This window comes from Cheilinus undulatus, linkage group 10 (assembly GCF_018320785.1).
Source record: "Cheilinus undulatus linkage group 10, ASM1832078v1, whole genome shotgun sequence".
In the NCBI taxonomy this organism is placed as follows: Eukaryota; Metazoa; Chordata; class Actinopteri; order Labriformes; family Labridae; genus Cheilinus; species Cheilinus undulatus.
In genome coordinates, this window is record NC_054874.1 from 11034730 (window position 1) to 11058931 (window position 24202).

A 24202-nucleotide genomic window follows, 5' to 3' on the forward strand; every position below is an offset into this window, starting at 1 on the left:
ACTGGCGGAATACAGAGATCATGTCAGTTGACAGGTGGTCCTTAAAGGGTACCAGTACTTGTGATTTTATTAGGCATTTCAGCTGGACTGCTGTCCTTGTCCCAGGATACATATACAGCAGGAGAATTCATTTTTTGATGGGAGCATGTCTGCCTCTACTATGATAGGTTTTGATATGCCCCCCTTCAGCTAGTTACTATGGACCTTTTGCAGTTGATCTTGTTAAAAAGTTAGCAAGCGATAAACTGGATATATGTCTTTATACTCATCCACTTCTTGGTAGAAGTCTGGAAACTGGAAACACTGAGCATGCTCAGATCGCCAAGTTCAGTTTGGGTCTGACTGAGGTGTATACTAGCAAGAGGAAATCTGTCTCCATCTAACTTATGAAGGCATGTTAATCTGACTTAAATAACTTGTTTTTCAGTCACACTGGCATGCTAACATGCAATTTAAAAGTTCACTTTTAGTCAGACTAAGCCAACAACTTGACTTTTTCTTGGTGCATGTAAACGTACTGTCATTGCATGGCTGCTAGACTCACAGTTAATGAGAAGGACAGAGACGCACCCCTCTTAACTTTTCAGGCACACAAAGGAATACACAGTCTAACTCACATTTACACACACAGGGGTGCATTTGTATGCTGGGTATCCATCTCACGACTTGTCCTAACTCATCCTATTATCCCCATCTCCTCAGACACGCCTGAGTCTAAATAGGAGTTTATTTTGGACAGACTCACACACGCATAGACACACATACAGATACGTACCCCTGTGAGCAGGTGTATGACTCAGCATCAGCCAGACCAATTACAAGCACGACTGACAGACTGTGCTTAAAACACAATGCTCGCAAAGACACACGTACACAGCGCGCTAACTGCTAAGCTAACACAGCCCCCTCTTACCCTCTCAGCTGTATGTTCATCATGCTGGTGACTCATCTACACGGTGGCATATGAAGTCCACTATTTTACTCTAACAAGCAGAGACCTGCCTGAGACCTGCTTGTTTTCATTATTACATTTATGTCAAATAAAATGTAGCAAAAGAACATTAAAAAAGCTAGATTATTTCAACGTTTCATGCCTTAATCAGCTGACACTGTCAAGTTACCTTGAAATCACCTGAGGGGGCTCAGGTTCATCCTGTTACTTGTGTTGTGTCTCGGTGAATTAATCGAAGCATGGATGGGTTATGAAACAATGGGTGCCCTGATTAATGACTTTAGTTCTGGTTAATGTCATCTTCACACATTAAGCAGTTCTTCTGCCACCACAGCAGATTAAATAAAAGTAACCCCTAAATCTGCTGTGTAATCAAAGTGATCTGTGTGTGATTGAACAGAGCAAAAGTCAGGCTGCTACAGTCTTAAGGACAGGAAACTCTTGACCCTTTGACTGCATCCTGCATATATTATTTATATCGCTTACACCATTCGAGATCACAGGGAGCTGGTGTCTGGACAGGTCATCAGTCAATCTCAGGGCTGATTAGGGATGACGATTGTGTATTATTTTGATACTAATACTTTTGATGCTTTTCTTTTGCTCGGTGGAAAGGCAAAATAAAATAGGCCTACAGTGTTAAGCCTTACAACGCTCAAAACTTCACTATCTCAAAATATTACAATATTACGAAACAACAGTCTAAAAATGAAGTTCTAATACAGAACGGTTGACCTTCTGGAAAATTATGCTCATTTATGCACTCAGTAATTGATTGGAGCTCCTTTTGCACAAATTACATCTATGCAACATGGCATGAAGCCAATCAGTCCGTGGCACTGCTGGGGTGTTATGAAGCCCAGGAGGCTCTGATAGCAGCCTTCAGCTTGTCAGTATTGTTGGGTCTAGTGTCTCACATTTTCCTAGAGATTCTCGATGGGGATCAGGTCAGACCAGTTGGCTGGCCAGTCAAGCACAGTAATACCAGGGTCAGCGAACTAGTTTCTGGTAGTTTTGCCAAGTCCTGCTGGAAAAGGAAATTGGTATCTCCATGAAGCTTCTCAGATGGAAGCATGAAGGTCTCTAAAACCTCCTGGTAGACGACTGACAGTGTTGACTAGATTTGATAAAGCAGTGGACCAACAGCAGCAGATTACATGGCACCTCAAACCATCACTGACTGTGGAAACTGGAAACACTGGACTTCAAGCACCCTGGATTCTGTGCCTCTCTGATGTTCCTCCAGACCCTTGAACCTTGATTTCCATATAAAGGGTAAAATGTATTTTCATCTTAGAAAGGACTTTGGACCACTGAGCAACAGTCCAGTTCTTTCCCTCCTGATGAGAATCTTATAAAGTCTGTGGTTCAGGAGTTTCTTAACACTAAGAACACGACGCTCGTAGTCCATTTCCTGGACCCGTCTGAACGGTGGCTCTTGATCCACTGACTCCCACCTCAGTCCACTCCTTGTGAAGCTCCCCTAAGTTCTTGAATCTGCTTTGTTTGACAATCCTATGAAGGCCAAGCTAATCCCTGTTTCTTGTGCTCCTTTTCTTACCACATTTTTCCCAGAGAACTCAGGTCTGCACATAGAGAACAAGCAAACCCCACACAGAAAGATCCCCACATAGCCAGGAACTTTTTTGGGTTTTTTTTTTGTTCTTGGGCAATTCAGAATTCGGCCAAGACCAGTTTAGGTTGCTATTGACTTCTGTGTGGAGCTGTGATACCAGCATTTTATTTTATTATCATTATTATCAAGTTTCTTCAAAATGACACTACCTACGAGAACTGTAGAAGAATTGAGATCTTGTACTTTTTTCACTTTGGACTCTTACAGCAGCTGAGACACTATTCAAATCAGTAAAAACCTCAATGTCTCGTCCAGATCTCACCCAAGTGTTGTGCCGAGGCACACTGGCGTGCCTAGAGGCAAGTCTAGGTGTGCCTTGGGAATCAATTAATCATGTGTCATTACTACAACCATACAACTATTATAGATACTGTAACGTATGCTAAAAAGGCTCTTTTGCTTGGATATGAATATGGTGTGCCATGAGATTCTGGCTTGTTCTTAGGTATGCCTTGGGCAAAAAAAAAAATGCTTGAAAACCACTGTGTTATATCTACAACCCTTGTGATCCTTTTATTAAACCAGCGACCAGAATGAAAGTCTTACAAAGTGCGTGGACTTTTTAAGTATTTATGATGCATCATGATCAATAATGCTGCTTTTCTGGAGATGAAGGGTGAGATTCTTCATCACAAATGCACCAATCTCTGAACCCTTCGGTAATCCGTGCCAATCATTGTCTGATAAATGCTTTTACCTCTGAAAACCAAGGGGAATTTTTCTCTTTTTCCGGTGGAGCCAGTAGTTAACTTCCAGGCAAGATATCCTTTTCTGTGTGGTGGTTGCAGTGTATAGGATGCCATCTCTGTTTTCTCTGGACTAGCCACGTTCATCTGATGTGTCTCAGTTTTACAGAAGACTCCATATAAAATCCAGCATCTTCACTCATGCTCACTTCAGCTATATAAGCCTAAAAGAGAAACTAATTTCAATGGGACTTTCTCATATCTTACCTGAAGAGAAGAAAGAAAGCTAAATGTCATGATTTTTAGATGGAGCTTGGTTTGATCTTTACTGATGCATTTTTGTCTGTAAGAACACCTAACCACATACTGGCTTTACTTCAAACGTTTGGTTTAAAATGGATTGTTAGCTGTACTTTGATGCAGATAGCTGAGACTATAAATGGTCATAAGACTAGCATTGATGCTAGCTGGTTTGTCACCAGCATGAACCAGGTTCAACCTGTTGTTGCTGGCATTTTATCTGTGTACACAGAATCCCACTGACATGTTATTGGTCAGTACAGCTTGAACTACAAATTTACAGCAGATGGAAAGCAGAAGACTTGACAAAATGAAAATAATATAGAGTTCATGAAAGCATAAGTGAGTACTAACATTATCCCCTTAACTTTAGTCTGTGTTCTAGGCCAGTAAAGTTAGTTAGAGGGCAGATATATTTTGATCATATTAACACAATATTTAATGGCAGGACTAGGAGAAGTCTGTTTGGCGCTGTTGTATATTATAACCTACTGAGACAACAGCATGCTTGCCCAGAAGACCTCCTCAGGAAGGCAACCAGGAGGCATCCTGATCAGATGGCCAAACCACCTTAACTGGCTCCTTTCGAGGCGAAGGAACAGCGGCTTTACTTCAAACTTCCTCTGGATGTCCAAGCTCCTCACCCTATCTCTTGAGGCTGAGCCCAGCCATCCTCCTGAGGAATCTCATTTCGATTGCTTTTATCCACGATCTCATTCTGACATTACCCAAAGCTCATGACCATAGGTAAGGATTAAAACAAAAAACAACAGATAAATTGAGCGTCATTTCCCTCTTCACCATGGCATGGTACAGTACCGTCATATTACTTGTAACTTTGCTGAATTAAAAATGATGCTGCTGCAGCACACCCTGGAGTGGTTGCCAGTCAATTTCAGGGATGACATATAGAGACAGAGAACCAGGCACGCTCATTTAGCCTCACCAATTAACCTAAGTCTGGTGGTGTGAGGAAGCCAGAGTACCCGGAGAGAACCCACGGATGCATGGGGAGAACATGCAAACACCGCACAGAAAGGCCCTGACCAGGAAGTGAACCAGGGACCTTCTTGCTGTGAGGCAACAGCGCTAACCCCTGCGCCACGGTGCAGCCTGCAAAAATAACTGTGATCACTTTTACCTGCAAAGACCACAGGCAGGCATTTTGACTGCACTGATTTAGCTGCATGGCTCCACGGCTGAAAGGGGTAGGCATTTCTTGCCACGAGAGGCTTCAGGCTCAGAGTTTGCACCCCCTTTGAACCTTTGAGCTACACCGCATGTAGACACCTACGATCGAAAGCCCTGTGTAGGGAAGACTCATGATACTGCAGCTCTTGAATGAGCTGTACGGAACATGAAGGTGCAGCGGACATCAGCTGAGTGTTGTTGGTGGTGCTGAGGTGTCGGGGACTGGTTTTCAACTTTTTCAGCTCAACTCAAGTCAGTCAGTCCTAGTCAGTGCCTGGAACAAGACTTCTTTTCAGGAGGACTCCCGCATTCCTGCAGTCAGCTGGAGAAAAATATCTCCTGCAGGGATGAGGCATGGGCCTTGCACTGGTCTGGATGATAGCTATTAGAAGGCCAGAGCGGTATAGGGCCAGTGTTTACACTGCAAAGTGCCAAATAAGCACACACTCCCACACCTGACTTGACCGGGCTTAAATGGAGTCATTTTCCTGTAGTGGCACCTGTGTCTTAGTTGCTTGGCAGCTACCATTGTCTCTCACAAAGTAAACTTGCTGTTTAACCAATTTCAGATGTGTGGCAGTTTGATTAAACCAGACTAAGGCATTTTTTTGGTTGTTATGGGCCAGGATAAATGTGCTGCTCTGTGGTGCTGATCAAAGGCTGGTTTGAATGACATTTTCAGGGGCGACCATACTGAGAAATCACCTCTCATTTTTTGCATGGTATAGTTGACCAAATTTATCGCATAATTTGCAAATAAAAGCTTTTTACTGGTAAAGAGCAGTCCAATTCAAACATGCAAAATTAGTATTGAAGAAAAAAAACAACAATAATAACAATAATAATGAGTAATAATAGTGATGTGTGTTGCTTTATTTTAGCTTGCAGCATTCCTCCTTGGTGTAGCTTAATTTTTTGCATGACAAAAACATTTAATTCACAAAAAAAATGTTGAAATAGCGCCGTGCTGTTAGAGTGAAAAATATTAGAAGATCTGATGAGAGTAGGTGGCAACTGCTTTGCAGTATTTATGAGAAAAGTTGTTCAAAACTTCTCCAGTAATCAGAACTCAGGTTGGACCAGCACTCAAGTCTGCAGGGGCCCCAATCAGAGACAGCAGGGGGCGCTTATATTAGACAAAATACCAGTCTTAGTGGAAACTCATAGGAATATAAACAGTAATTACTAACTTGTTGACAAGTAGAAGCCTGATCCATGTAAATAAGAAGCTCTTTAACTGAGTCTTTTCTTCTTCTGTCTCTGTCTCAGCGAGGTGCAGACACACTGCGAGCGGACACGACAGACAGGTGCGTTTGTGGTTGTTTGTGGTTTCACCACATGCTTGTGATTGATGGAAGGAGAAGTAGGAGTAGTTTGTGGTTACACTCAATCCTGTCTGTCCTCCTGCAGGTACTCTGGCTCAGGGAGCTCAGGAGGAGCCTCCATGAGGAAGGTAGGAGAGCAGACAGAGCTGTGAGACCACCTTTATATTTGTTGGATGCTTGATAAATGCATATGGACTCAGTCCTTCAAATATTGCTCATTCTCACATACATTTGGTAGAAGTCTGACAGCAGAATTTACATCATCTGCTTTCTATAGGGCGACTGTAGCGCCCCATAGAAGACAAAGTCGGTAGAGTCGGTCTTCCTGCAATCAGAAGGTAGTGGGTTTGATCCCCAGCTCCTGCTGTCACATGTTGATGTGTTCTTGGGCGAGACACTTAACCCCAAGTTTGCTGCTTCAATGGCAGTGTTTAAATGGGTATGAATGCAAATGAATGGGATAAGCTAAAACTAATGGCCAAGCAGAAGCTGTTCCATAAGTGTGTGAATGTGGAGTGAACAGAGTGAAAGCGCTTTGAGCAGTCAGATGACTAGAAAACTGCTTTATCAGACAAAGTCCATTTACCATTACTAAGCACATCCTCTGATACAGGGACATCCATTGTGACACCTGAGATTAAATCCATTCAGGACAGTTAAAATTAAATAAAAGATAACAGTCAAATGAGGTCAGTTGGTTTTCATATTTAGGTTACTGTGACAGTAGCCATAGTCTCTTCTCCTGAGTACTGTGGGATGTAGCATACAGTGAGTCAGCTCAGTGGACTTAAATTTAGCTTTGTTAGCTAGATAAATAGCTCCTAGGTCTATTTCTTGTGTATTTAATGTTGATAACTTTGGGCTCTTAGCATTCAAGCATTAGCTTCTTGGACATCTATCAGCTAATGGGCAATTAGTATTTGCTAGCCCATTTGATACACTAAGTTATGTTTTAGAATGAGATGTTGTAGTGTTGAGGGAAGATAAAACTGTCATGGGGCCACTTTTGGTTCTGTCATTTTGAAGGAGGGCCACTTCAGCTTTCAAGAGCTACTTTTTTTTGCCATGCTTAAACAAAATTGCAGTTGGACACTGGACAGCAATTGGACATTTTATATGTACAGTGCAATCAGAAAGTATTCACCTCCCTTCACTTTTTTAGTTTTGTCATGTTGCAGCCTGATGCTACAGTCAAAAAAGAAAATTTCATTCCCATTAATCCTATCCCAGTATCCCATTATAACAAAGTGTAAACAGAATTTTGGAAATTTTGGCAAATGTATGAAAAATAAAAAACAGAAATATCACATTGACATACGTATTCAGACCCTGTGCAAAAACACTTGATATCTAGCTCAGGTTCTTCCCATTTCTCCCAGTCTTTGCTGAGATATTGCAAGTGGGCTATCATTTGTTTTGCACTGAGGAGAGGCTTTGGTCTAACCACTGCCATAAGCCCAGATTGGTGGAGGGCTGCAGTGATAGTTGTCCTTCTAGAGCAGAGATCATCAACTGGCGGCCCGAGGGCCACATCAGGCCCCCACATCTTCCCATCCAGCCCCAGAACATTATTTAATTCAGAAATATGCAGAGGGAAATATTGGTTGATGCATATAAGGCATCTTTTTAAAATTCCCTACAGCTATTTAAAAACATTGTCCAGATTGGTTAAATGTTTGATCCATTTTATCGAAATCCACCTGTCACCAATTGTTAGCAAATATGATGAATAAAAAACACATATTTTGAGTTCCTTCTTTATTTAAACATTGGTTTTCTTTCAATCTCGACCGTTTTCCTGCCTGAGAATCAAAACTAAAGACCTTTTTCTTACACAGGTTTTTCTCAAATCAGGGCACACCATATTAGCAGTAATGGAAAATGTAACAGCCCTGATGCATTCAGCTAAAATAACCCAGCCTGCTTGTGGCTGGCTACAGTATAGGGACTGGTCTTACTTTCAGAGGTTAAAAATGGCATACATTTCAAATTAAATAAAATATTTAAAAATATGTTAATTAGACGAAAATGTCTTTTAAAGGTTCAGTGTGTAAAACTGAATATCAACATCTAGGAGTGGGTTCTAGATTGCATTTCTCTGCTGGAAACCAGTTGAATTTAATGTAATGTGAATACAATACAATACAATACAATACAATGACTTTATTTATCCTTTTTTTCCTCTGTGTTACCATGGAAACATGTAAAAATTCAAGATGGCGGCATCCATGGAGGATGCTCCCTAGGACCCTCCCTATGTATGAATTAAAGGTTTATTCTGAGTTGTTGTTTTTTTTCAAAATAGCTATTTTTGAATTGAGATGACTAAACACTTGTTTAGATAGACCGTCTCAGAAATGTTTTGCTTTATTTTACCAAGTTTGTTCAGCTTAATGCTACTAGGCTAAATATTACACGCTGCACCTTTAATTTAAGTTTATTTGAACGTCCAGCCCCCCAAGCATTCTTCTTCACACAGGATCTCTGGAGCTCAATCAGAGTGACCATCAGACTCTTGGACAGCTCTCTAACTAAGACTCTTCTTTCCTGATTGCTCAGTTTGGCTGGGTGACCAGCTCTTGGAATAGTCATGGTCTTGCCAGACTTCTTCCATTTGAGAACCATGGAGGCCACTGTGCTCTTGGGAACTCTCGGTGCAACAGATTTTTTTTGTAGCCTTCCCCAGATCTGTGCCTTGCAGCAATCCTGTCTTTAAGCTTTGCAGGCAGTTCCTTTGACCTCATGACTTAGTTTTTTGTTAAATATTCATTATCAGCTTTGAGACCTTCTATAGAGAGGTGTGTGCCTTTCCAGACGATTTGGGAATGGCAACTTGGGAAGAGATCAGTGTGGATGCAGAGGGGCTTTGGCAGGCTGAAGTGGCCCATGGGCTGGGACTTGGGGGCCCCTTTTCTAATGTATTCAAATGTTTTAAACTGCTAAAAGTCAAAGCTTAATTGATACTGTTCATGACTTTCTGACATCACCGGGCTTTAAGTCTCTGTGGCAAACAGCTCTCAGATCTCCATCACAGGTTGTAGCTAGGTCACTTCCTGGCTGAAGCGGTTTATCATCGTGATCCGTCTGTGCCTGTAATCCTCTCCACTGTGTTCCTGATAAAAATAAAAAAAAAATAAGCACTTGGAATGAACTTACTGCAACCTCTTTTTGTGTATCAACGTCGACCCAGAAAGTTTGTTTGAGCTAATGTGTTTTTTTTTTCTTTTTGTCTCCCCTCTAGTCTTTCCACTACACATCTCTGAGAACAAAAACCAAAAAACGAAGTAAAGGTAAACATGCTTAATCGTTTCTTTTTGTATCATCTTGTGTGTGATCTTAACAATGTACTTACAGTATGTCAATTATAACTCCAGAAAACCAGTCTTTTACCCTGAGACATGGCTCAGACTACACTATTTTTAACAAGCCTGAGATAGTTCAGGTGCTGTGTGACTCTGATAACAAGACAGGGCTTGAACAGACCCAAGGGGGATTGAGGCAGGCTCTACAATCTAACACATTTCTCACATGTGAAAGTCCAGAATCACACTTCATGATATGAAAATTTAAAAAGAGACAAAAGGGGATAAGAAGATAAAATAATAAATGTTTCACATTAAACATTGCCAATGATTTAATACATGTGTTTAAGCTTTGTGTATAATTAATCTGGAGGGATTAAGTAGACCACATAACTTGATCAGTTTACATTAAGAAATCCTTCAGTAAACGACAGTAAGAAAATCAAACTCAGCTTACACAACAAGGAATTTGACTCTGGTTATCTTTGCTCTCAATGTACAGGAATTAAACATTAAATATAAAAAATAAATAAAACTGAAAAAGTATTAAAACAATAAGATTAATATATGTACTAGCTCTTGTTAGGTATTTTGCTGGTATATACAAGTCTGTGTGCTTTTGAAGTATGGTTGCAAGATGTGCAAAGAGTGCAAGAGTGCTGCCTAGACAGATCAGAAGTATAGAATTTGGAAAGTTGGGCAGATTTACATGAGGTAGAGAAGATAAAGATAGTTGATTACTGCCAATATGCATATGAGGTGAGGCATTTTACCACACAGAGCCTTCTGACAGTATTTGAGTTAGAGTGAAAATATTTATTACTTACAGCATATGAGTACTGTAAATGGATTAATAAGTGCAAATATGCATATGAGGTGAGGCATTTTACCATAGTGATTTAAGATGGGCTAAATAGATTGATAAGAAAAAAATACGAATATGAGGTGAGGCATTTTACCGCAGTGATTTAGGTTACAGTATTTAGATTAATAAGTGCAAATATGCATATGAAGTGAAGCACTTTACCACAGTGATTTAAGATGCAATAAGTAGATTGATAAATAAAAAATGTGAATATGAGGTGAGGCATTTTATGGCAGAGAGCATTTTTTTGTGGTATTTGATTTTCAGTGAATAGATTTATTACTTCCAGCATTTGAGTATGGTAAATAGATTAATTCGTGCAAATATGCATATGAGGTGAGGCATTTTACAAGAGTGAGCTTTTTTACACTTAGAGTAAGAACCCTAACATTTTGGATTGAGCTTTTTAGTGCACAGCTTAATCCCCCGAAAACATTGGTACCTACAGATTTTTCTAATATTTACTTCAAATGCCATGAACAGTTATTGTAGTATTGACACCACTCTTTTGTCTTCATGAAGGTTCCCTCACTAGTGCCAGTCGAAGAAGAATTTCCTGTAAGGATCTGGGCCATGGTGACTGTGAGGGCTGGCTGTGGAAGAAGAAGGATGCTAAAGGCTATTTCACCCAGAAATGGCGGAAGTACTGGTTTATCCTCAAAGAGTCCTGCCTCTACTGGTACACCAACCAAAACGTAAGAAATCACATGCAACAATCAGATTTAAACTCCTACAGTTAGGCAAATTCTGCAACACTTATATCAAAATTTGATTTTACATAAAACATTTTGGAAACACTTCATCAATACGACAGACTAATAAGCTTTAGTAAAGCCTTATTAAATACTTTACTCAGTGTTACTCAACCTTGCTCAACCAAAGAGCCAAATAGTTGAAAATACCTTTGCAAGAGACACAGTCCAAACCTGGGGGTGCGAATCCAGGATTTTTATAAACATTTAAGAAAAAGCAGCAAAGAATAAAAACGTTTACAAAGACTTTCCTGGGGTGGTACTATGTTTTTTTTTTTTCTTTGGAGCAACAGTCTAAAAATAGTAATTTTCAAGTCTGGATGTTTGCACTGCTATCTGTCTTTAAAACTGCCTTTACATTTGATGTAAATGTGTTTCTGTTGTTCAGTTTTCTAGCTGTGACAGTCTCATCTCTTCTCTGTCTCTTAATGTCAGATTGTTGATGGGATGTATCCCTGCCAATGTAAACAACATATGTTGTTTCATATGCTAGACTTGACTATTGCTGTCCCTAATAAAATTGGTATATCAGTATGTGCGACATTTTGTTCCCTGTGTTGATGATGTGCCACCACTCTCCATCTGTCTGTGCCTGCAGGATGAGAAAGCTGAGGGCTTCATCAGCCTCCCAGAGTTCAGAATAGACAGAGCCATAGAGTGCAGACGGAAATTGTGAGTGTCCCTCACATGTCGCCAAAATTACTAATCAAGCACATTAGCTTTCACCCACACAACATGAATGCACACATGCCTACCATGCACACTCACAAACACTAATCAGCCTTCTCTTCCTGACTGACTGCAGCGCCTTCAAAGCCTGTCATCCCAAAATCAAGAGCTTCTTCTTCGCCACAGATTGTCTTGAGGAAATGAACAGGTGAGCGAGGGGTTGTCTCTGTGAGTCTCTAAGTGTGTTTTTGTGTCTTAATGTGGACAATCATCATATGCTTGGGGACGTCACGTGTTCTTTCATGAATATTTTAACTGAGTAAACCAAGTTTACACAAGGCAACAGCCCACACAACACAGTGCATGAATAAGGTATGAACCTGGCCTTCCCTTGTTAAATGTGGAGCTCTGACTGTGTGCGTGTCTGTGTGACACGTGTGTGCTTGTGTGATAGCAAGATTGTAGTGATAATTGCAGGAGTGCGATCTGATGAGTTCTAATTATCCACACCTCTTCTCAATAACATGGGGAGATAATTGCCAGAGAGTAATTAACCAACTATATTTGACTTCCATGTAGGTTCATGTATGCAGAAGCTGCTGCACACAGTTAAAGAACATTCTTATTATTTGTGTAGGTGAAAAGGTGGTTGTTAAGCATCAGAATAGTTCCACCATGTCTTCTTTGTATAATGGCTTTTCTACATTTACCTCTGTATTTAAGATCCTTCTGTTGGAAACCATAAAGAACTGTTAAATATAATATTTTGCTATTGTTGAGACACAACAATTTAAAAAAAGCTTTGCAAAAAAAATTGCATACTAGAAAAATTAACAACATTAAGTTCTTCAGGACCTACTTAAGTGTTTATGTGACACTAAAAAAATGCTAGTCTAAAATTTGAATCTCTTTGTCACCCAGTGCTCTAGAGTTGCTTTTGGGACTGCTTAAAGCACAAACCTGGAAGTGCCTTTTTAAGTGCATTTCTCCTTAACTGTAAGAAATTTATGAATGTTTTTTTTTTTTTCTGTTAAGTAAAAATGCTTTACAGTGTATATAAAAAGGATTCCCCCTTGGATATTTTACCCTTTAATTGATTTTCTAAATTAATCATAGTCATATAATTAGGCTTGTTTTTTTCACCATTTCTGTTTAGCTTTCGCTAAACAGCAATGCTGTTTAGCTTTCACTCTATGCTTCTGGTCATTGTCTTGCTGGAAAATAAATCTTCTCCCTAGCTGGAGGTCTTATGTAGACTAAAAAACAATTGTCCTCCACGATTTTTCCTATTTCTGCTGTATTTACTTTTTCCCTTTACCTTTACAAGTCTTCCAGAGCCAGTCTAGAGGCATCCTCACAACATGATGATGCCTCCACCATGCTTCACAGTGGGGATGGTGTGTTTGTGGTGATGTGCAGTGTTTGGTGTCTGCCAAGCACAGAGTCTTGTCTGATGGCCAGAAAGCACCTTTTTGGTCTCATCAGACCAAAGAACTTTCTTCCACTTTATCATGGAGTCTTCCACATCTTTTTTTGGCAAACTCTGGCTGATAAAGAACCTGGGCAACAGTTGTTGTGCAGAGTCTCTTCCATGTCAGCTGCTGAAGCTTGTAACTCCTTCAGAGTAGTCATAGGTGTCTTGGTGGCCTCTCCCACTAGTTTCCTTCTTGCACGGCCACTCAGTTTGTGAGAATGGCCTGATCTTGGCAGATTAACTCGTGTCATAGTCCTTCCAATTCTTGACGATGGATTTAACTGAACTCTGGGGGATGTTTGGTTCCTTGGATTTTTTTTGTATCTATCCCCTGACTTATACTTTTCAATAACCTTTTCTCTGAGCTGCTTGAAGTGTTCTTTTGTCTTCCTGGTGAAATGGTAGCCATGAATACTGATTAACCAGTGACTGGACCTGCCAGACACAGGTGTCTTTATACTATGATCGTTTGAGACACATTCACTACGCTCAGGTGATCCCCATTTCACTAATTGTGAGACCACTAGCACCAATTGTATGGACCTACATTGAATTAGGTCAGTCACTTTAAAGGGGGTGAATATTTATGCAGTTGCTTATTTTCCATTACATTTTTTTTTTTTATTGGATTTACTTTGTAGAAATCTGTTTTCACTTTGACATTTGGCAGAGTTTTTTTGTGATTTTTTTCTTAAAAAGCCAAATTATTTTGACAACGATTAATTTGTAAAATCATAAAAGTGTGAAACATCAAAGGGGGTGAGTACTTCTCAAAAGAAGGTGGTCTGGTCTTTACTTGTCCTCACTTTTCATTTTCGTTTCCCTTTGCTTGTCTCTTATAGGTGGATGAATCGGCTCGGTCTTGCTGCTATTGGCTACACGCCTGATGACAAGGTGCCTCGCCCTGATGAAGGTAAGACAGACTCGCTCTGCAGCCCTCTTCCTCTGTTTGTCCAGCAGCCTCTAGCATTTATTGTTTGTATCTCTGATTTCCTTTCAACATCAGATTACTGGAGTGAGAGCGATCAGGACGAGGTTGATGGTTCGATGACGCTCAAACAGGAGGGACCCTCATCACTCTGTGATACTTACCACCGTACACCATCAGTAAGCACCATACACATACACTCTACATTTCTATTGCAGTGTTTCATTCTGATGGAATATTTTATCCCTAAAAGCCCTTCAGTTTTCAGGGCTGCATAGACCAGAGCTACTCACATAAATAAAACATCAGAGTGTGAGAGAATCTGGTTTGCTAAGCAGCCAACACCATCACTTCTCTGTGTTCTGCTGCCAGAGCTTATTTTAAATCAGACCTCTAGGTGGCGACAGTTGCCATAGCTCATTAAATCTCTGAGAGATACTGCACCCTGAAAAAGACTTCTACATAGTGCATGTGCACATAGTCCTGGGAATTGGACTGGTGATTTTCTAGCTGAGCAACAGAACAGTCATGCCAGTCATTCCTGGATTTTATCATCTGCCATCTCATTGCTTTTTTGCTCTCTTCTTTTGCTCTTTTTCTGTCCTTTATGCATTTCTGCCTTCTCTCTTCTCCTGCTGTCTCTCCTTCCTCGCACAACTCCTCTTTTTCCTTGTTTTGCGGGTCACATTTTCCTTGTATCTGTGTTCACATTTCTCTGTGACAATGTCCTCGTCTCTCCTCTTCATACTAACCTTCATCCACCTCACAAACCCTCGCTCCTTCAGACTAATTTCCTTCACAGTTATGACCAGTTGCCCCGCTCAGTCAGCTCCATAAGCCTCATGCGCTCCACTCCATCCCCACGTCCTCCATCACTGAGTGCCTCCACCTCCCCCATCCCTCCACAGATGGTCTCTTCCACCTCCCCTCTCCCTCTCCAGGTCAACTCCTCCAGCCCTTTTCCAGAGCCCAAGCATGGCAGGCATTTCTCAAGTGAGTCGACTCACTCTCACTCCTCGGCTGAGGACCAGCGTGGAGACAGCATGGGCATGGGGACCGGCACGGGCAGCACCAGTACACACTCATCAGGCTGCCGCTCCTCCCATCGTGAGCGGCGCTCCTGGCAGGACCTCATTGAGACCCCTCTGACCAGCGCAGGCCTGCACTTCCTACAAACAGCACCAGGGGAGAGTGAATACGGCCTAATGGGGAGCATGGCAGGAGAAATGGGGCTGTACGGAGGGCTGGGAAGACAGGGTATGTCCCCAGAGAGACGCAGACAGGCCACACTGCCCGTACGGAGACACCACGCTGCAGAGAGGGACCGAGAACGGGATGGTCCCTTCCCTCTGGAGCGAGGTCCCCACACACACAGCCACACGCACCGACGCTCCCACAAGCAGCGCAGCCAGAGCCTACCTAGGAACAGGGACCCGATGCCAGGAAAGCTGCTACACACCTCTGCTCATATGGAGGAGAGGAGCGAGGATGAGGAAGCAGAGAGAGAGCAGGCTGCAGATATGCTTCAGGGTGAGGAGGGTGAGTAAGTAACACACAATCTGTTGTACGCAAGGACAGAAGCAGCAACATGTACAAAACTTTCTGAGGCATACACAAAAGCAATCTCTGTGCTCTTTGGAGGAAAAGAAACTCAAAATATTTGCTTTATAAAATGGTTTATAATGACTTTTCAGTGTTGAAGGTGGTCTTTATTATGTACACTTTAGATCATTATATGCAGAATGTACAGTACCTGTAATAAGTGTTCATGCTCCTTGGATGTTTTACCCTTTTATTAATTTTATGAATTAATCGTGATCAATATAAGTTAGCACTTTGGCTAAAAAAATACCCCAAAAAACTCTTTAATGTCAAAGGGAAAACAAAGTTTCTACAAAGTACAGTAATTAAACAAAAATATCTTATGCTAAATAAATGACTGCATAAATATTTACCCATGTCAATCAGTATTTAGTAGATGCGCCTAGGTCTCTAGTAGATAGGTCTCAAGTCAGGCTTGCACAGCAATTTTACTCCATTTTTCTTTGCAAAACTGCTAAAGTTCTCTCAAGTTGGAGTAAACAGCCCTTTTCAAGACCAGCCACAAATTCTCTATTGGATTGAGGCCTGGGCTTTCTCTCAGCCACTCCAGAACATTCACCTTGTTGTCTTTAAACCTTTTCTGTGTAGCTTTTGCTGTATGCTTCACGTCATTGTCTTATTGGAAAACAAATCTCCTGCCAGGCTGTAGTTCCCTTGCAGACTGAATAAGATTGGTCACGAGGATTTTCATATATTTTGCTGTATTCATTTTACCCTTTATCTTCACAAGCACCCAGGGCCAGCTGCTGAAAAGCATCCCCACAGCATGATGCTGCCACCACCATACTTCACTGTGGGGATGGTGTGTTTGTGATGATTTGCAGTGTTTGGTGTCCAAACATAGCTTTTAAGTATAGACTTATACTTTTCAATAACCTTTTCTCTGAGTTGCTGGGTGTTCTTTTGTCTTCATCGTGTAATGGTAGCCAGGAATACTGATTAACCACCGACTGGAGCTTCCAGACACAGGTGTTTTTATACTACAATCATTTGAGACACATTCACTGCACTCAGGGGATCCCCATTTCAGTAACTGTGAGACTACTAGCACCAATTGGCTGGAACTGTCAAGTTTTGTCAAAAAGCTAAAGTATATTGACCATGATTGATTTATCAAATCAGTTTAAGGGTAAAACATCCAAGGAGATGAGTTCTTTTTACATTCCTTTGCATTGATGTTGTTATTGATGCTTAATTTAAGGACCAATCTTTTGGCTTGAACGTTAGAAAAAAAACAGACTATTAGGAATGAACTATTTGGATTTTTGCCAATATCCGATATGACAATCCAAACTCATTTTAGCTGATATAGATTCTGATATATAGACACATTTCTTCATTGTAAAGATAACTTAGTCCCTCCTGTACTTGATCTGAACTGTTACTATTACTGTGACTATGTATTTATTTCAAAACAGGCTTGAAATATGGAAAGCAAAATTAGATCCTGCATAAATTCTAGGTGTATTCTTCTTCAAATATAGACAGAATAAAAAAACTGAAATGCATTTCTTTGGATTGCACTGACATTTTGTGCAGAATTTATTTGAATTTTTAACCATCTGTCTTTTTTAAAGCTACAAACAGTTCTGTAGCAACCTGCAGACTTTACATCTGCCAATACTGATATTATTATGATAGTATTCTGCATTCCCACCAATGATAGGTGCCCTTTCTGTTCGAACTAACATCAAAATATTCAGGTGACTTTCATAGAAAAGCTGAAAAACAAACAAAATAAACAATAGTATTCTCATTTTAGAGATTATAAGTTTTTGCCCCTTATTCTGGGTGCAGAATTGTATATTTTTGCTTTTTTACACTAAACAGTGCTTTAAGTCATTTCAGCAGTGACTGTGAATCTAACTGGTCCTCTCCTGGGTGTTTCAGATCTGCGGGAGATGAGAATTGAGGGCAGAGAGAGAAGGGTGTCAGAAGGAAGGGAGCGGCGAGTATCAGAGTGCCGGGAGCCAGAGCCCTTAGACGGGTTAGAGCAGCTTTACCGAGCCCTAGAGCAAGCCAATGTGACAGCCCTGGGAGACCCAAGACCCTGTAGCAGGCAGGACCTTCGACGATGTTTCACTCAAAGAGCCAGAGACCCTCTCCTCAACGACAGGCTGCACCGAGTCCGAGCCCTCCGTAGCACCTTGAAGGTAGTGCAAAGAGAGGATTGAGGGATTATTTTGGAAGAACTAGATCAGAGATGGCCATCTTTGGTTATCAAGAGAGCCGCATTAATTTAAGCTTCATTGCCAATGGGCCAAAATATTACTGATTGTTGGATATTATCAATTTAAGCTCTGTGATTACTAATAATTAAATGAGAGGAAGAATATGTTGCTTTCCTGATAATTTATTAGACCAACATGTTTTTAAACTCAAGTGCGATAGATATAGTTTATTTGATGAGATAAACACAGCAAACAAATCAATTTTAAGCTCCTTTTTCAATGCAATGAACATGATACTTGGTATTTTACTTGCATATTTTTAAGTGCTATGTAATGCACACCCAATTTTTTTTACAGAAACAACTACAGCCAATTAAATCTGCTAAATGGAAGAAAAAGGAAAGAACTACATAAAGATAATCGAAAAAAATTGAAAAGATAAAGAAAAAAAAAATTAAATTTAGATACAATAAAAAATAAAATGTCCAGATAAAAGAAATTAGAAATAGATCAATTTCAAATATTTAAGTTAAATTTGAAAACTAAAAATATATCAAAGTGAAAAGAAATAGAGATAAACACAAATTTGATAAATTAATAAATGATACATTTAATTTGAATAAAATAAGAAATTTTAAAATGAAACAAAATGAAAATAAAAGTAATTAAGAATTTCATCAATAAATTTCTATTTTCAATTTAATCAAAAAACTAAAAAAATAAATAATATTGACAAAAATTAAAAAGAAAACAGTTCTAAAGAAATAAAATAAAACTAGTAAATAAGAAAATGAGATAAAAGCACAAATTAAAAAAACATGTTGAAAAAATCAACTTTTAAATGAAACCAAAAACAAAACCAAAGTATACTCAAAACAAATTTAAAAAGAAATTAAAATAAAAAAAAATCAAATATTTTGATGAAATAAAAAAACTGAAAATAAAATAAAATAAAGATAGTGAATAGATATAAATCATAGAGATAGATACAAATTTGTTAAAGAATCATAAGATAAAATTTTAATGAAAAAACTAAAAAAAAATATTGACACACATAAAAAGAAAATGAATTAAAAAATACATAAAGAAAAATAAAATAAAAATTTAAAGATGAAATAAATGCACAAATAAAAAAAATCTGAAGTTAGAAAATAAGTGTAAACTTTTTAATGAAATAAAAAACATAAAGCTAAAGTATATTCAAATAGAATTAGAAAAAGAAATTTAAGCATTATAAAGTAAATACAAATGAAATTTGATATATTAAAAATAGAATATTTATAGATTTTTTTTATGAAAAGAAATTGAAAAAAGTTTTAAATTTTTTTCAATCACATCTAAAAACTTCAAGAAATATCTAACTATATACCAGTTGCAAAAGATCATATAATTGTTTCTGTTTTCATGCTTTCATGGCAGATTTTTTCTGTTTATTGGTATTTGAAATTGACTTGGCTGCATTAAATAAGGTGGAGGGCCAGATGTGGCCCCTGGGCCACCAATTGTCCAACCCTGAACTAGCTGTTAAACTTATTTGTAACTTCCTGATGTCTCTTCTGTCCCCCAGGCCAAAGAGTCGGAGCTGGCAGTGATCTGTGCTCTCCTGGAGGACCCCGGCCTGTGCTCGCAGACCTTCAGAGAGTGGAAGCAGTGGCACAGCGAGCTCTACTCAGACATCTGCCAGCTCAGCCCCGGCACCAACGGCCAGGATGACCTCTCCCCGCTGGGCGCACCTCTCATGACCCACACACACTCTTTTATCGAGACACACGTGTGAGAAAGGGAGCGGAAAGCAAAGACTGAACAGAAACACACAATCACTTACTAACAGACGCATACACAAACACACACAGAGCTTTACATCGGCAGAATCCTCCTGCATCATCACGACTCTGAGCACGACACAGACACAGGAACGCACATTGTACGATGTGTAAATATCATAGAGGGAACAGACTGAGACCTGCGTGTATGAACTTTTGATAATCCCGAGGACCCCACAGGGTGCCTATTGCATGCCTGAACAGAAAGCATTAATCTTCCTTTGTCTATGGAACTCAGCATAAACTCCACATGCTTGTCAAGCAAAATGGAAAAAAGGAGACTTTTTAACATTTTTCATTTCGTATTCTCTCGTTTTTGTTTTGTCCAGTTGATTTTCAGGGGCAGGGGGAGCTATGTAGCAGCAATACAGAGGAGAATCCTTTTCACCACAGCACTGTACTACTTTTGTACTGATGAACTTTGCACCCAGAGCCAACAGTTCTCCCCCTTTCTCTCTCTGTATCTTTTCTTTGTCACACTGCATATCTTAATTTGAAGGTGGTTTTTCCAGGCTGATCTGACGGGACAGTGTGGGGAATATAAGAGCAGTGACTTTAAGACTGTGAAAGGTAGCTGGTTTATCTATTTAGTTGTTAAACTGAGGAAAAAAACTAATTGAAGGAACCACTGTGCTGGCTGGATGCACACTTTTTCAAACTGTGAACTGTTAAAATTTTATCTGCAGAAGGAGGCTCCTCTGATAGCATGGTTCATTTGCATTCTTTTTCACTCTTCATCTCCACCTTTGATTTTGTCCAAGTTTCCCCTTTGTTTTTTATCTCTCTGTTCCTCAAAGACTTGTGTATATGTGTATACTGCTGTGTATACTGATGTAAATGTTTGCGTTCCACTACCACTGTGATATGCTTCTAGAGGTAGCGGAGGGAAGACAGAGATTATGTATTTGCGTGGGTGCAAAACGTTTTTGGTTTATTTTTTTATCTTTAACCGTGAATGCAAGAGCTAGAGAGTTCTTTTCAAAGGAGTCACTTACTACAAAGAATGCACTTTCTATATCTCTATATCTCATTGGCTGCATCACAGGGTCTATGTCTCATCGGCCTCTTTAACCATTGCTCTTCAAAATATCAGGTAAAAGCATTTGCCGTCTCATTTTCTAAAGATTTGTGTACAGTCTACAAATATATTTAAACATAGAAGAATATATAAATCTATTTACGTTTTGTGTCATAGATATTATGTAAAGTATGATGTATTCTATGCCAAGGTTTTGCAGTGTCCCCCTCTTCACTCTGTAGATGCAGGGTGTTTAGCAGTTGAACAACTAGGAGGCAAATGACAACAACCACCATCATTGACAGTTTGTACTGGTTTACATCATGGCTGACCCTTTTCCTGGTGATGTGTTGCATGAGAAAAGGCCTGGGACTGATTTGACTGGACAGGGTAAAATATTGTGGATCATTTGTGTTCTTTTGTTTTTCCTTTCTCTCATGATTGCAAGATTAGACTTGTAGCGCATGATACATGCAAAAGTACTGTTGAAAAATTATTTTTATTTAAGAGTTCATATTTATTTCTTCCTTTGATAGTGTTTGAAGACACACACTGTACAATAGCTGAGCGCCACTCAGCTACTCGATCTAATGCAGATCCTCTTTTAGCATGCTACCAGGAGGTTTCAGTTTGTTTTGGTTTGCAAAGGAAGACTGACACAAGTCCAAAGGCTTCAGGAATCTCACCTGAGTGATAGCAGTACAGGTGCTTCTCAAATGAAAGCTGTTTTTACATTCCCTCCAAGCATACTGTCGACACTGGGCGGACAAAGACCTCTACTCTAACCGGTCTGTAACGTCTGTGAAACTCAGATGAACCATTTCATCTGCAATATCAGGCCAAGGACTCAACGGTGCCCCCCAGTGGTCAAGACTCTAACAGACACGCGTAGCAGCTGCTGCATCCAGCACTATCTGTACTTATTCTTCATACTTTTCTGTAATCTTTGAGTGTAGGTTCAGGTTTTTTCATTATGTCACACTGTTGTGAAATATCAAATGCACCCCACAGACATGTTTTTAAATGGTTTATTTCCACAAAGAATCTAAATGATGCAAGCACTTTCCCTGTGCCTCCCAACCCTCTCTTTGGCAACGGTGGACTGACATATACAGGTGATCCTACACACACAGCTGTAGAAGAGTTTCAGTGTTAGTCTGCAGACCTATCTACATTTCTCATCTGTAATGTTAGTTTCCTTATTTTCAACCGCTGCTCTGCCGAGCAGGCAACATACTGTAGATTAAGGAGTGCGAGTTACAATTTGTAGGCACAGACTGTGTTATCCCTCCCTGATCTTTGTGTGTGTAGACCTGCAGAAACAGGCCGAAAGGGGAGATTCCACTGTGTGTTCTTTCAGGGGTGTACACCTCATGGTACATTGCACAGGTGTGTAAGATGTAAGTTGCACTGCGACATTAAAAAAGGAACATATTGCTCTTTTTCAAGGATAATATTAGCTTACTGTTATTCTGTACATTAAACTGACTAAAGATGATATTAAAAAAAGAGAGAAAATTACATTTATTCTTCCTAAAGTAGCCTTTTTTGGTTTCATATATATGAATATATATTACAAAAAATACAGATTGTAAACTTAAGTTGTTAAACTTTGACTTCAATAAACTGAATCCTCTGCACTATGAGCCATGTTCTGTTTGTCTACCTTATTTGTGTTCTCTTTCCAGGATGAAGTGAGGAGAGGGGATCCTCTGATTGGTTGTTTGCAACCACATGACTCACAAATGTCCGCTGGAGGTCAGGAAGTGGGGGACAGCCATTTGGAATGAATGGAAATGGAGGATGGCTTTAAATCAGGGGTGTCCAAACTATGGTCCAGGGGCCACTTTTGTTTGACCCACAGCAAATTTTAAAGATAAAATGAAATATGACCCACATTAGAACATGAAGCTTTTGCTTGACGGTACTCTACTTCTTGGTTTCAGCACAAGGCCGTTCTACCATGCTAATTCTGTAAACAAATATTTTGACAAGAAGAATTTAATGTTGTTGTTTTTTTAATTTGTGACCAAGCAAAGATGACACTGTAAATGGTAAACATATTGGCAACCAAAATAAAACAGATATCTTGATTTTTAATGCCCTAATTGATTACCACAGCAGATAGCAGCACCAATAGCGTTCCAGGTGCATAGCCAGGGCCCTCTGAAATGTGGTTGGCCTCCCCAAAAATCTTTAAATTTATTGGCTATTTGTCTTGTCAACAACTACCTAGCCATTTGAGCACACTCAATCACTAAGAATATATAGCTACATTAGATTAGTTTTACTAACTTTCATATCCTCAAGGTGTGGCGTATGAAAGTGGCCCTACCATTCTTGTATATTTCTGTATGTGGCCCTCAGTGGAAAAAGTTTGGACACCCTTGCTTTAGATGGACCTGTGCACTGCAATTATCATCAGAAAAATTCTACATGCATTTAGTGCTATCCCTACATCCTGACAAAAAAGTGTTTTTTCCTCCCAGAGTTGAACTGACTTACCTGGTGTGTAGGTTATCAATACTCCATTTTACTCAGTTCTGTGGCCATCCTAGTGTTATCTAGTTGGATGAAGAGAGACAGGAGTCTTCACAACTCTTCTATTCCAGAGAGAACAGCTGTTTGAGAGCACAGAAAAAAGAAAATTAGCACCATCTTTTTTTTGGTGTGTTGAATAAGTAGGAGGCTGCTGATGAAATGCCACTGATCTAATCGCCTTATCACTTACCTGAGGAGTCCAGCCCCGAGCAGACTCTCAGCTCTGGTATCAAGCACCTGGCCAGGCACTAGCTGGAGGGGAGTTTGACTGATGATGCACTGCAGTCAGTGTGTGCTAAAGATGGCAAATGAGACCAATCATGTGACGTCACACGACAGTGTAGCACCAGTATGTTTTGAGCTTTAAGTAGACTCTAGTTCAGCCAAACTGAGCAATGGGGGGAGAAGGGCCTTAGCAAGAGAGGTGACTGAGCCCCAGAGATCCTGTGTGGAGATGGGACCAAGTTCCAGAAGGACAACCATCACTGCAGCCCTCCACCGATGTGGGCTTTATGTCAAAGTGGCTAGATAGACGCCTCTCCTCAGTGCAAAACACGAAGGCCCTTCACACCTGATTGCTAAGATTGGCCGGGCGACCAGCTTCTGGAAGAGTCCTGGTTGTGCAAAACTTCTTCCATTTGAAAATTGTGGAGGCCACTGTGCTCTTGGGAACCTTCACTGCAACAGCATTTTTTTAATCCTTCCCCAGGTCTTTGCCTGTCAACAATCCTGTCTCTGAGCTCTGCAGGCAGTTTCTTTGACCCCATGGCATGATTTTTGCTCAGATAGGCATTGCCAGCTATGTGGCCTTCTAAAGAGAGATATCTGCCATTTAAAATCATGTCTGATCAATTGAATTTAGCACAGGTGGACTCCAATCAAGGTGCAGAAACATCTCAGCAAGAGAAGAGGGAGGAACCTGAGCTTAACTGCATGTTGCAAAGGTTCTGCATCTTTATATTAATGT

General features: G+C 40.1%; 1 protein-coding gene across 3 annotated transcripts in view; it reads left to right on the plus strand.

Moving 5' to 3' along the window:
* si:ch211-26b3.4 (connector enhancer of kinase suppressor of ras 2) overlaps positions 1 to 22324 on the plus strand; it is a 112497-nt gene extending 90173 nt beyond the window's left edge. For 2 of the 3 annotated variants that reach the window (XM_041796866.1, XM_041796868.1), the window contains 11 exons: positions 6035 to 6072; positions 6176 to 6218; positions 9332 to 9380; positions 10780 to 10952; positions 11608 to 11681; positions 11815 to 11886; positions 13995 to 14065; positions 14159 to 14259; positions 15022 to 15619; positions 17573 to 17835; positions 19421 to 22324. In XM_041796866.1, the coding sequence (XP_041652800.1) occupies positions 6035 to 6072; positions 6176 to 6218; positions 9332 to 9380; positions 10780 to 10952; positions 11608 to 11681; positions 11815 to 11886; positions 13995 to 14065; positions 14159 to 14259; positions 15022 to 15619; positions 17573 to 17835; positions 19421 to 19630 (1692 nt within the window). In that variant the 3' untranslated portion in view covers positions 19631 to 22324. The remainder of the gene's footprint in view (positions 1 to 6034; positions 6073 to 6175; positions 6219 to 9331; positions 9381 to 10779; positions 10953 to 11607; positions 11682 to 11814; positions 11887 to 13994; positions 14066 to 14158; positions 14260 to 15021; positions 15620 to 17572; positions 17836 to 19420) is intronic. The other variant, XM_041796867.1, reaches the window with a different exon arrangement.
* The last annotated feature ends 1878 nt before the right edge of the window (positions 22325 to 24202 follow it).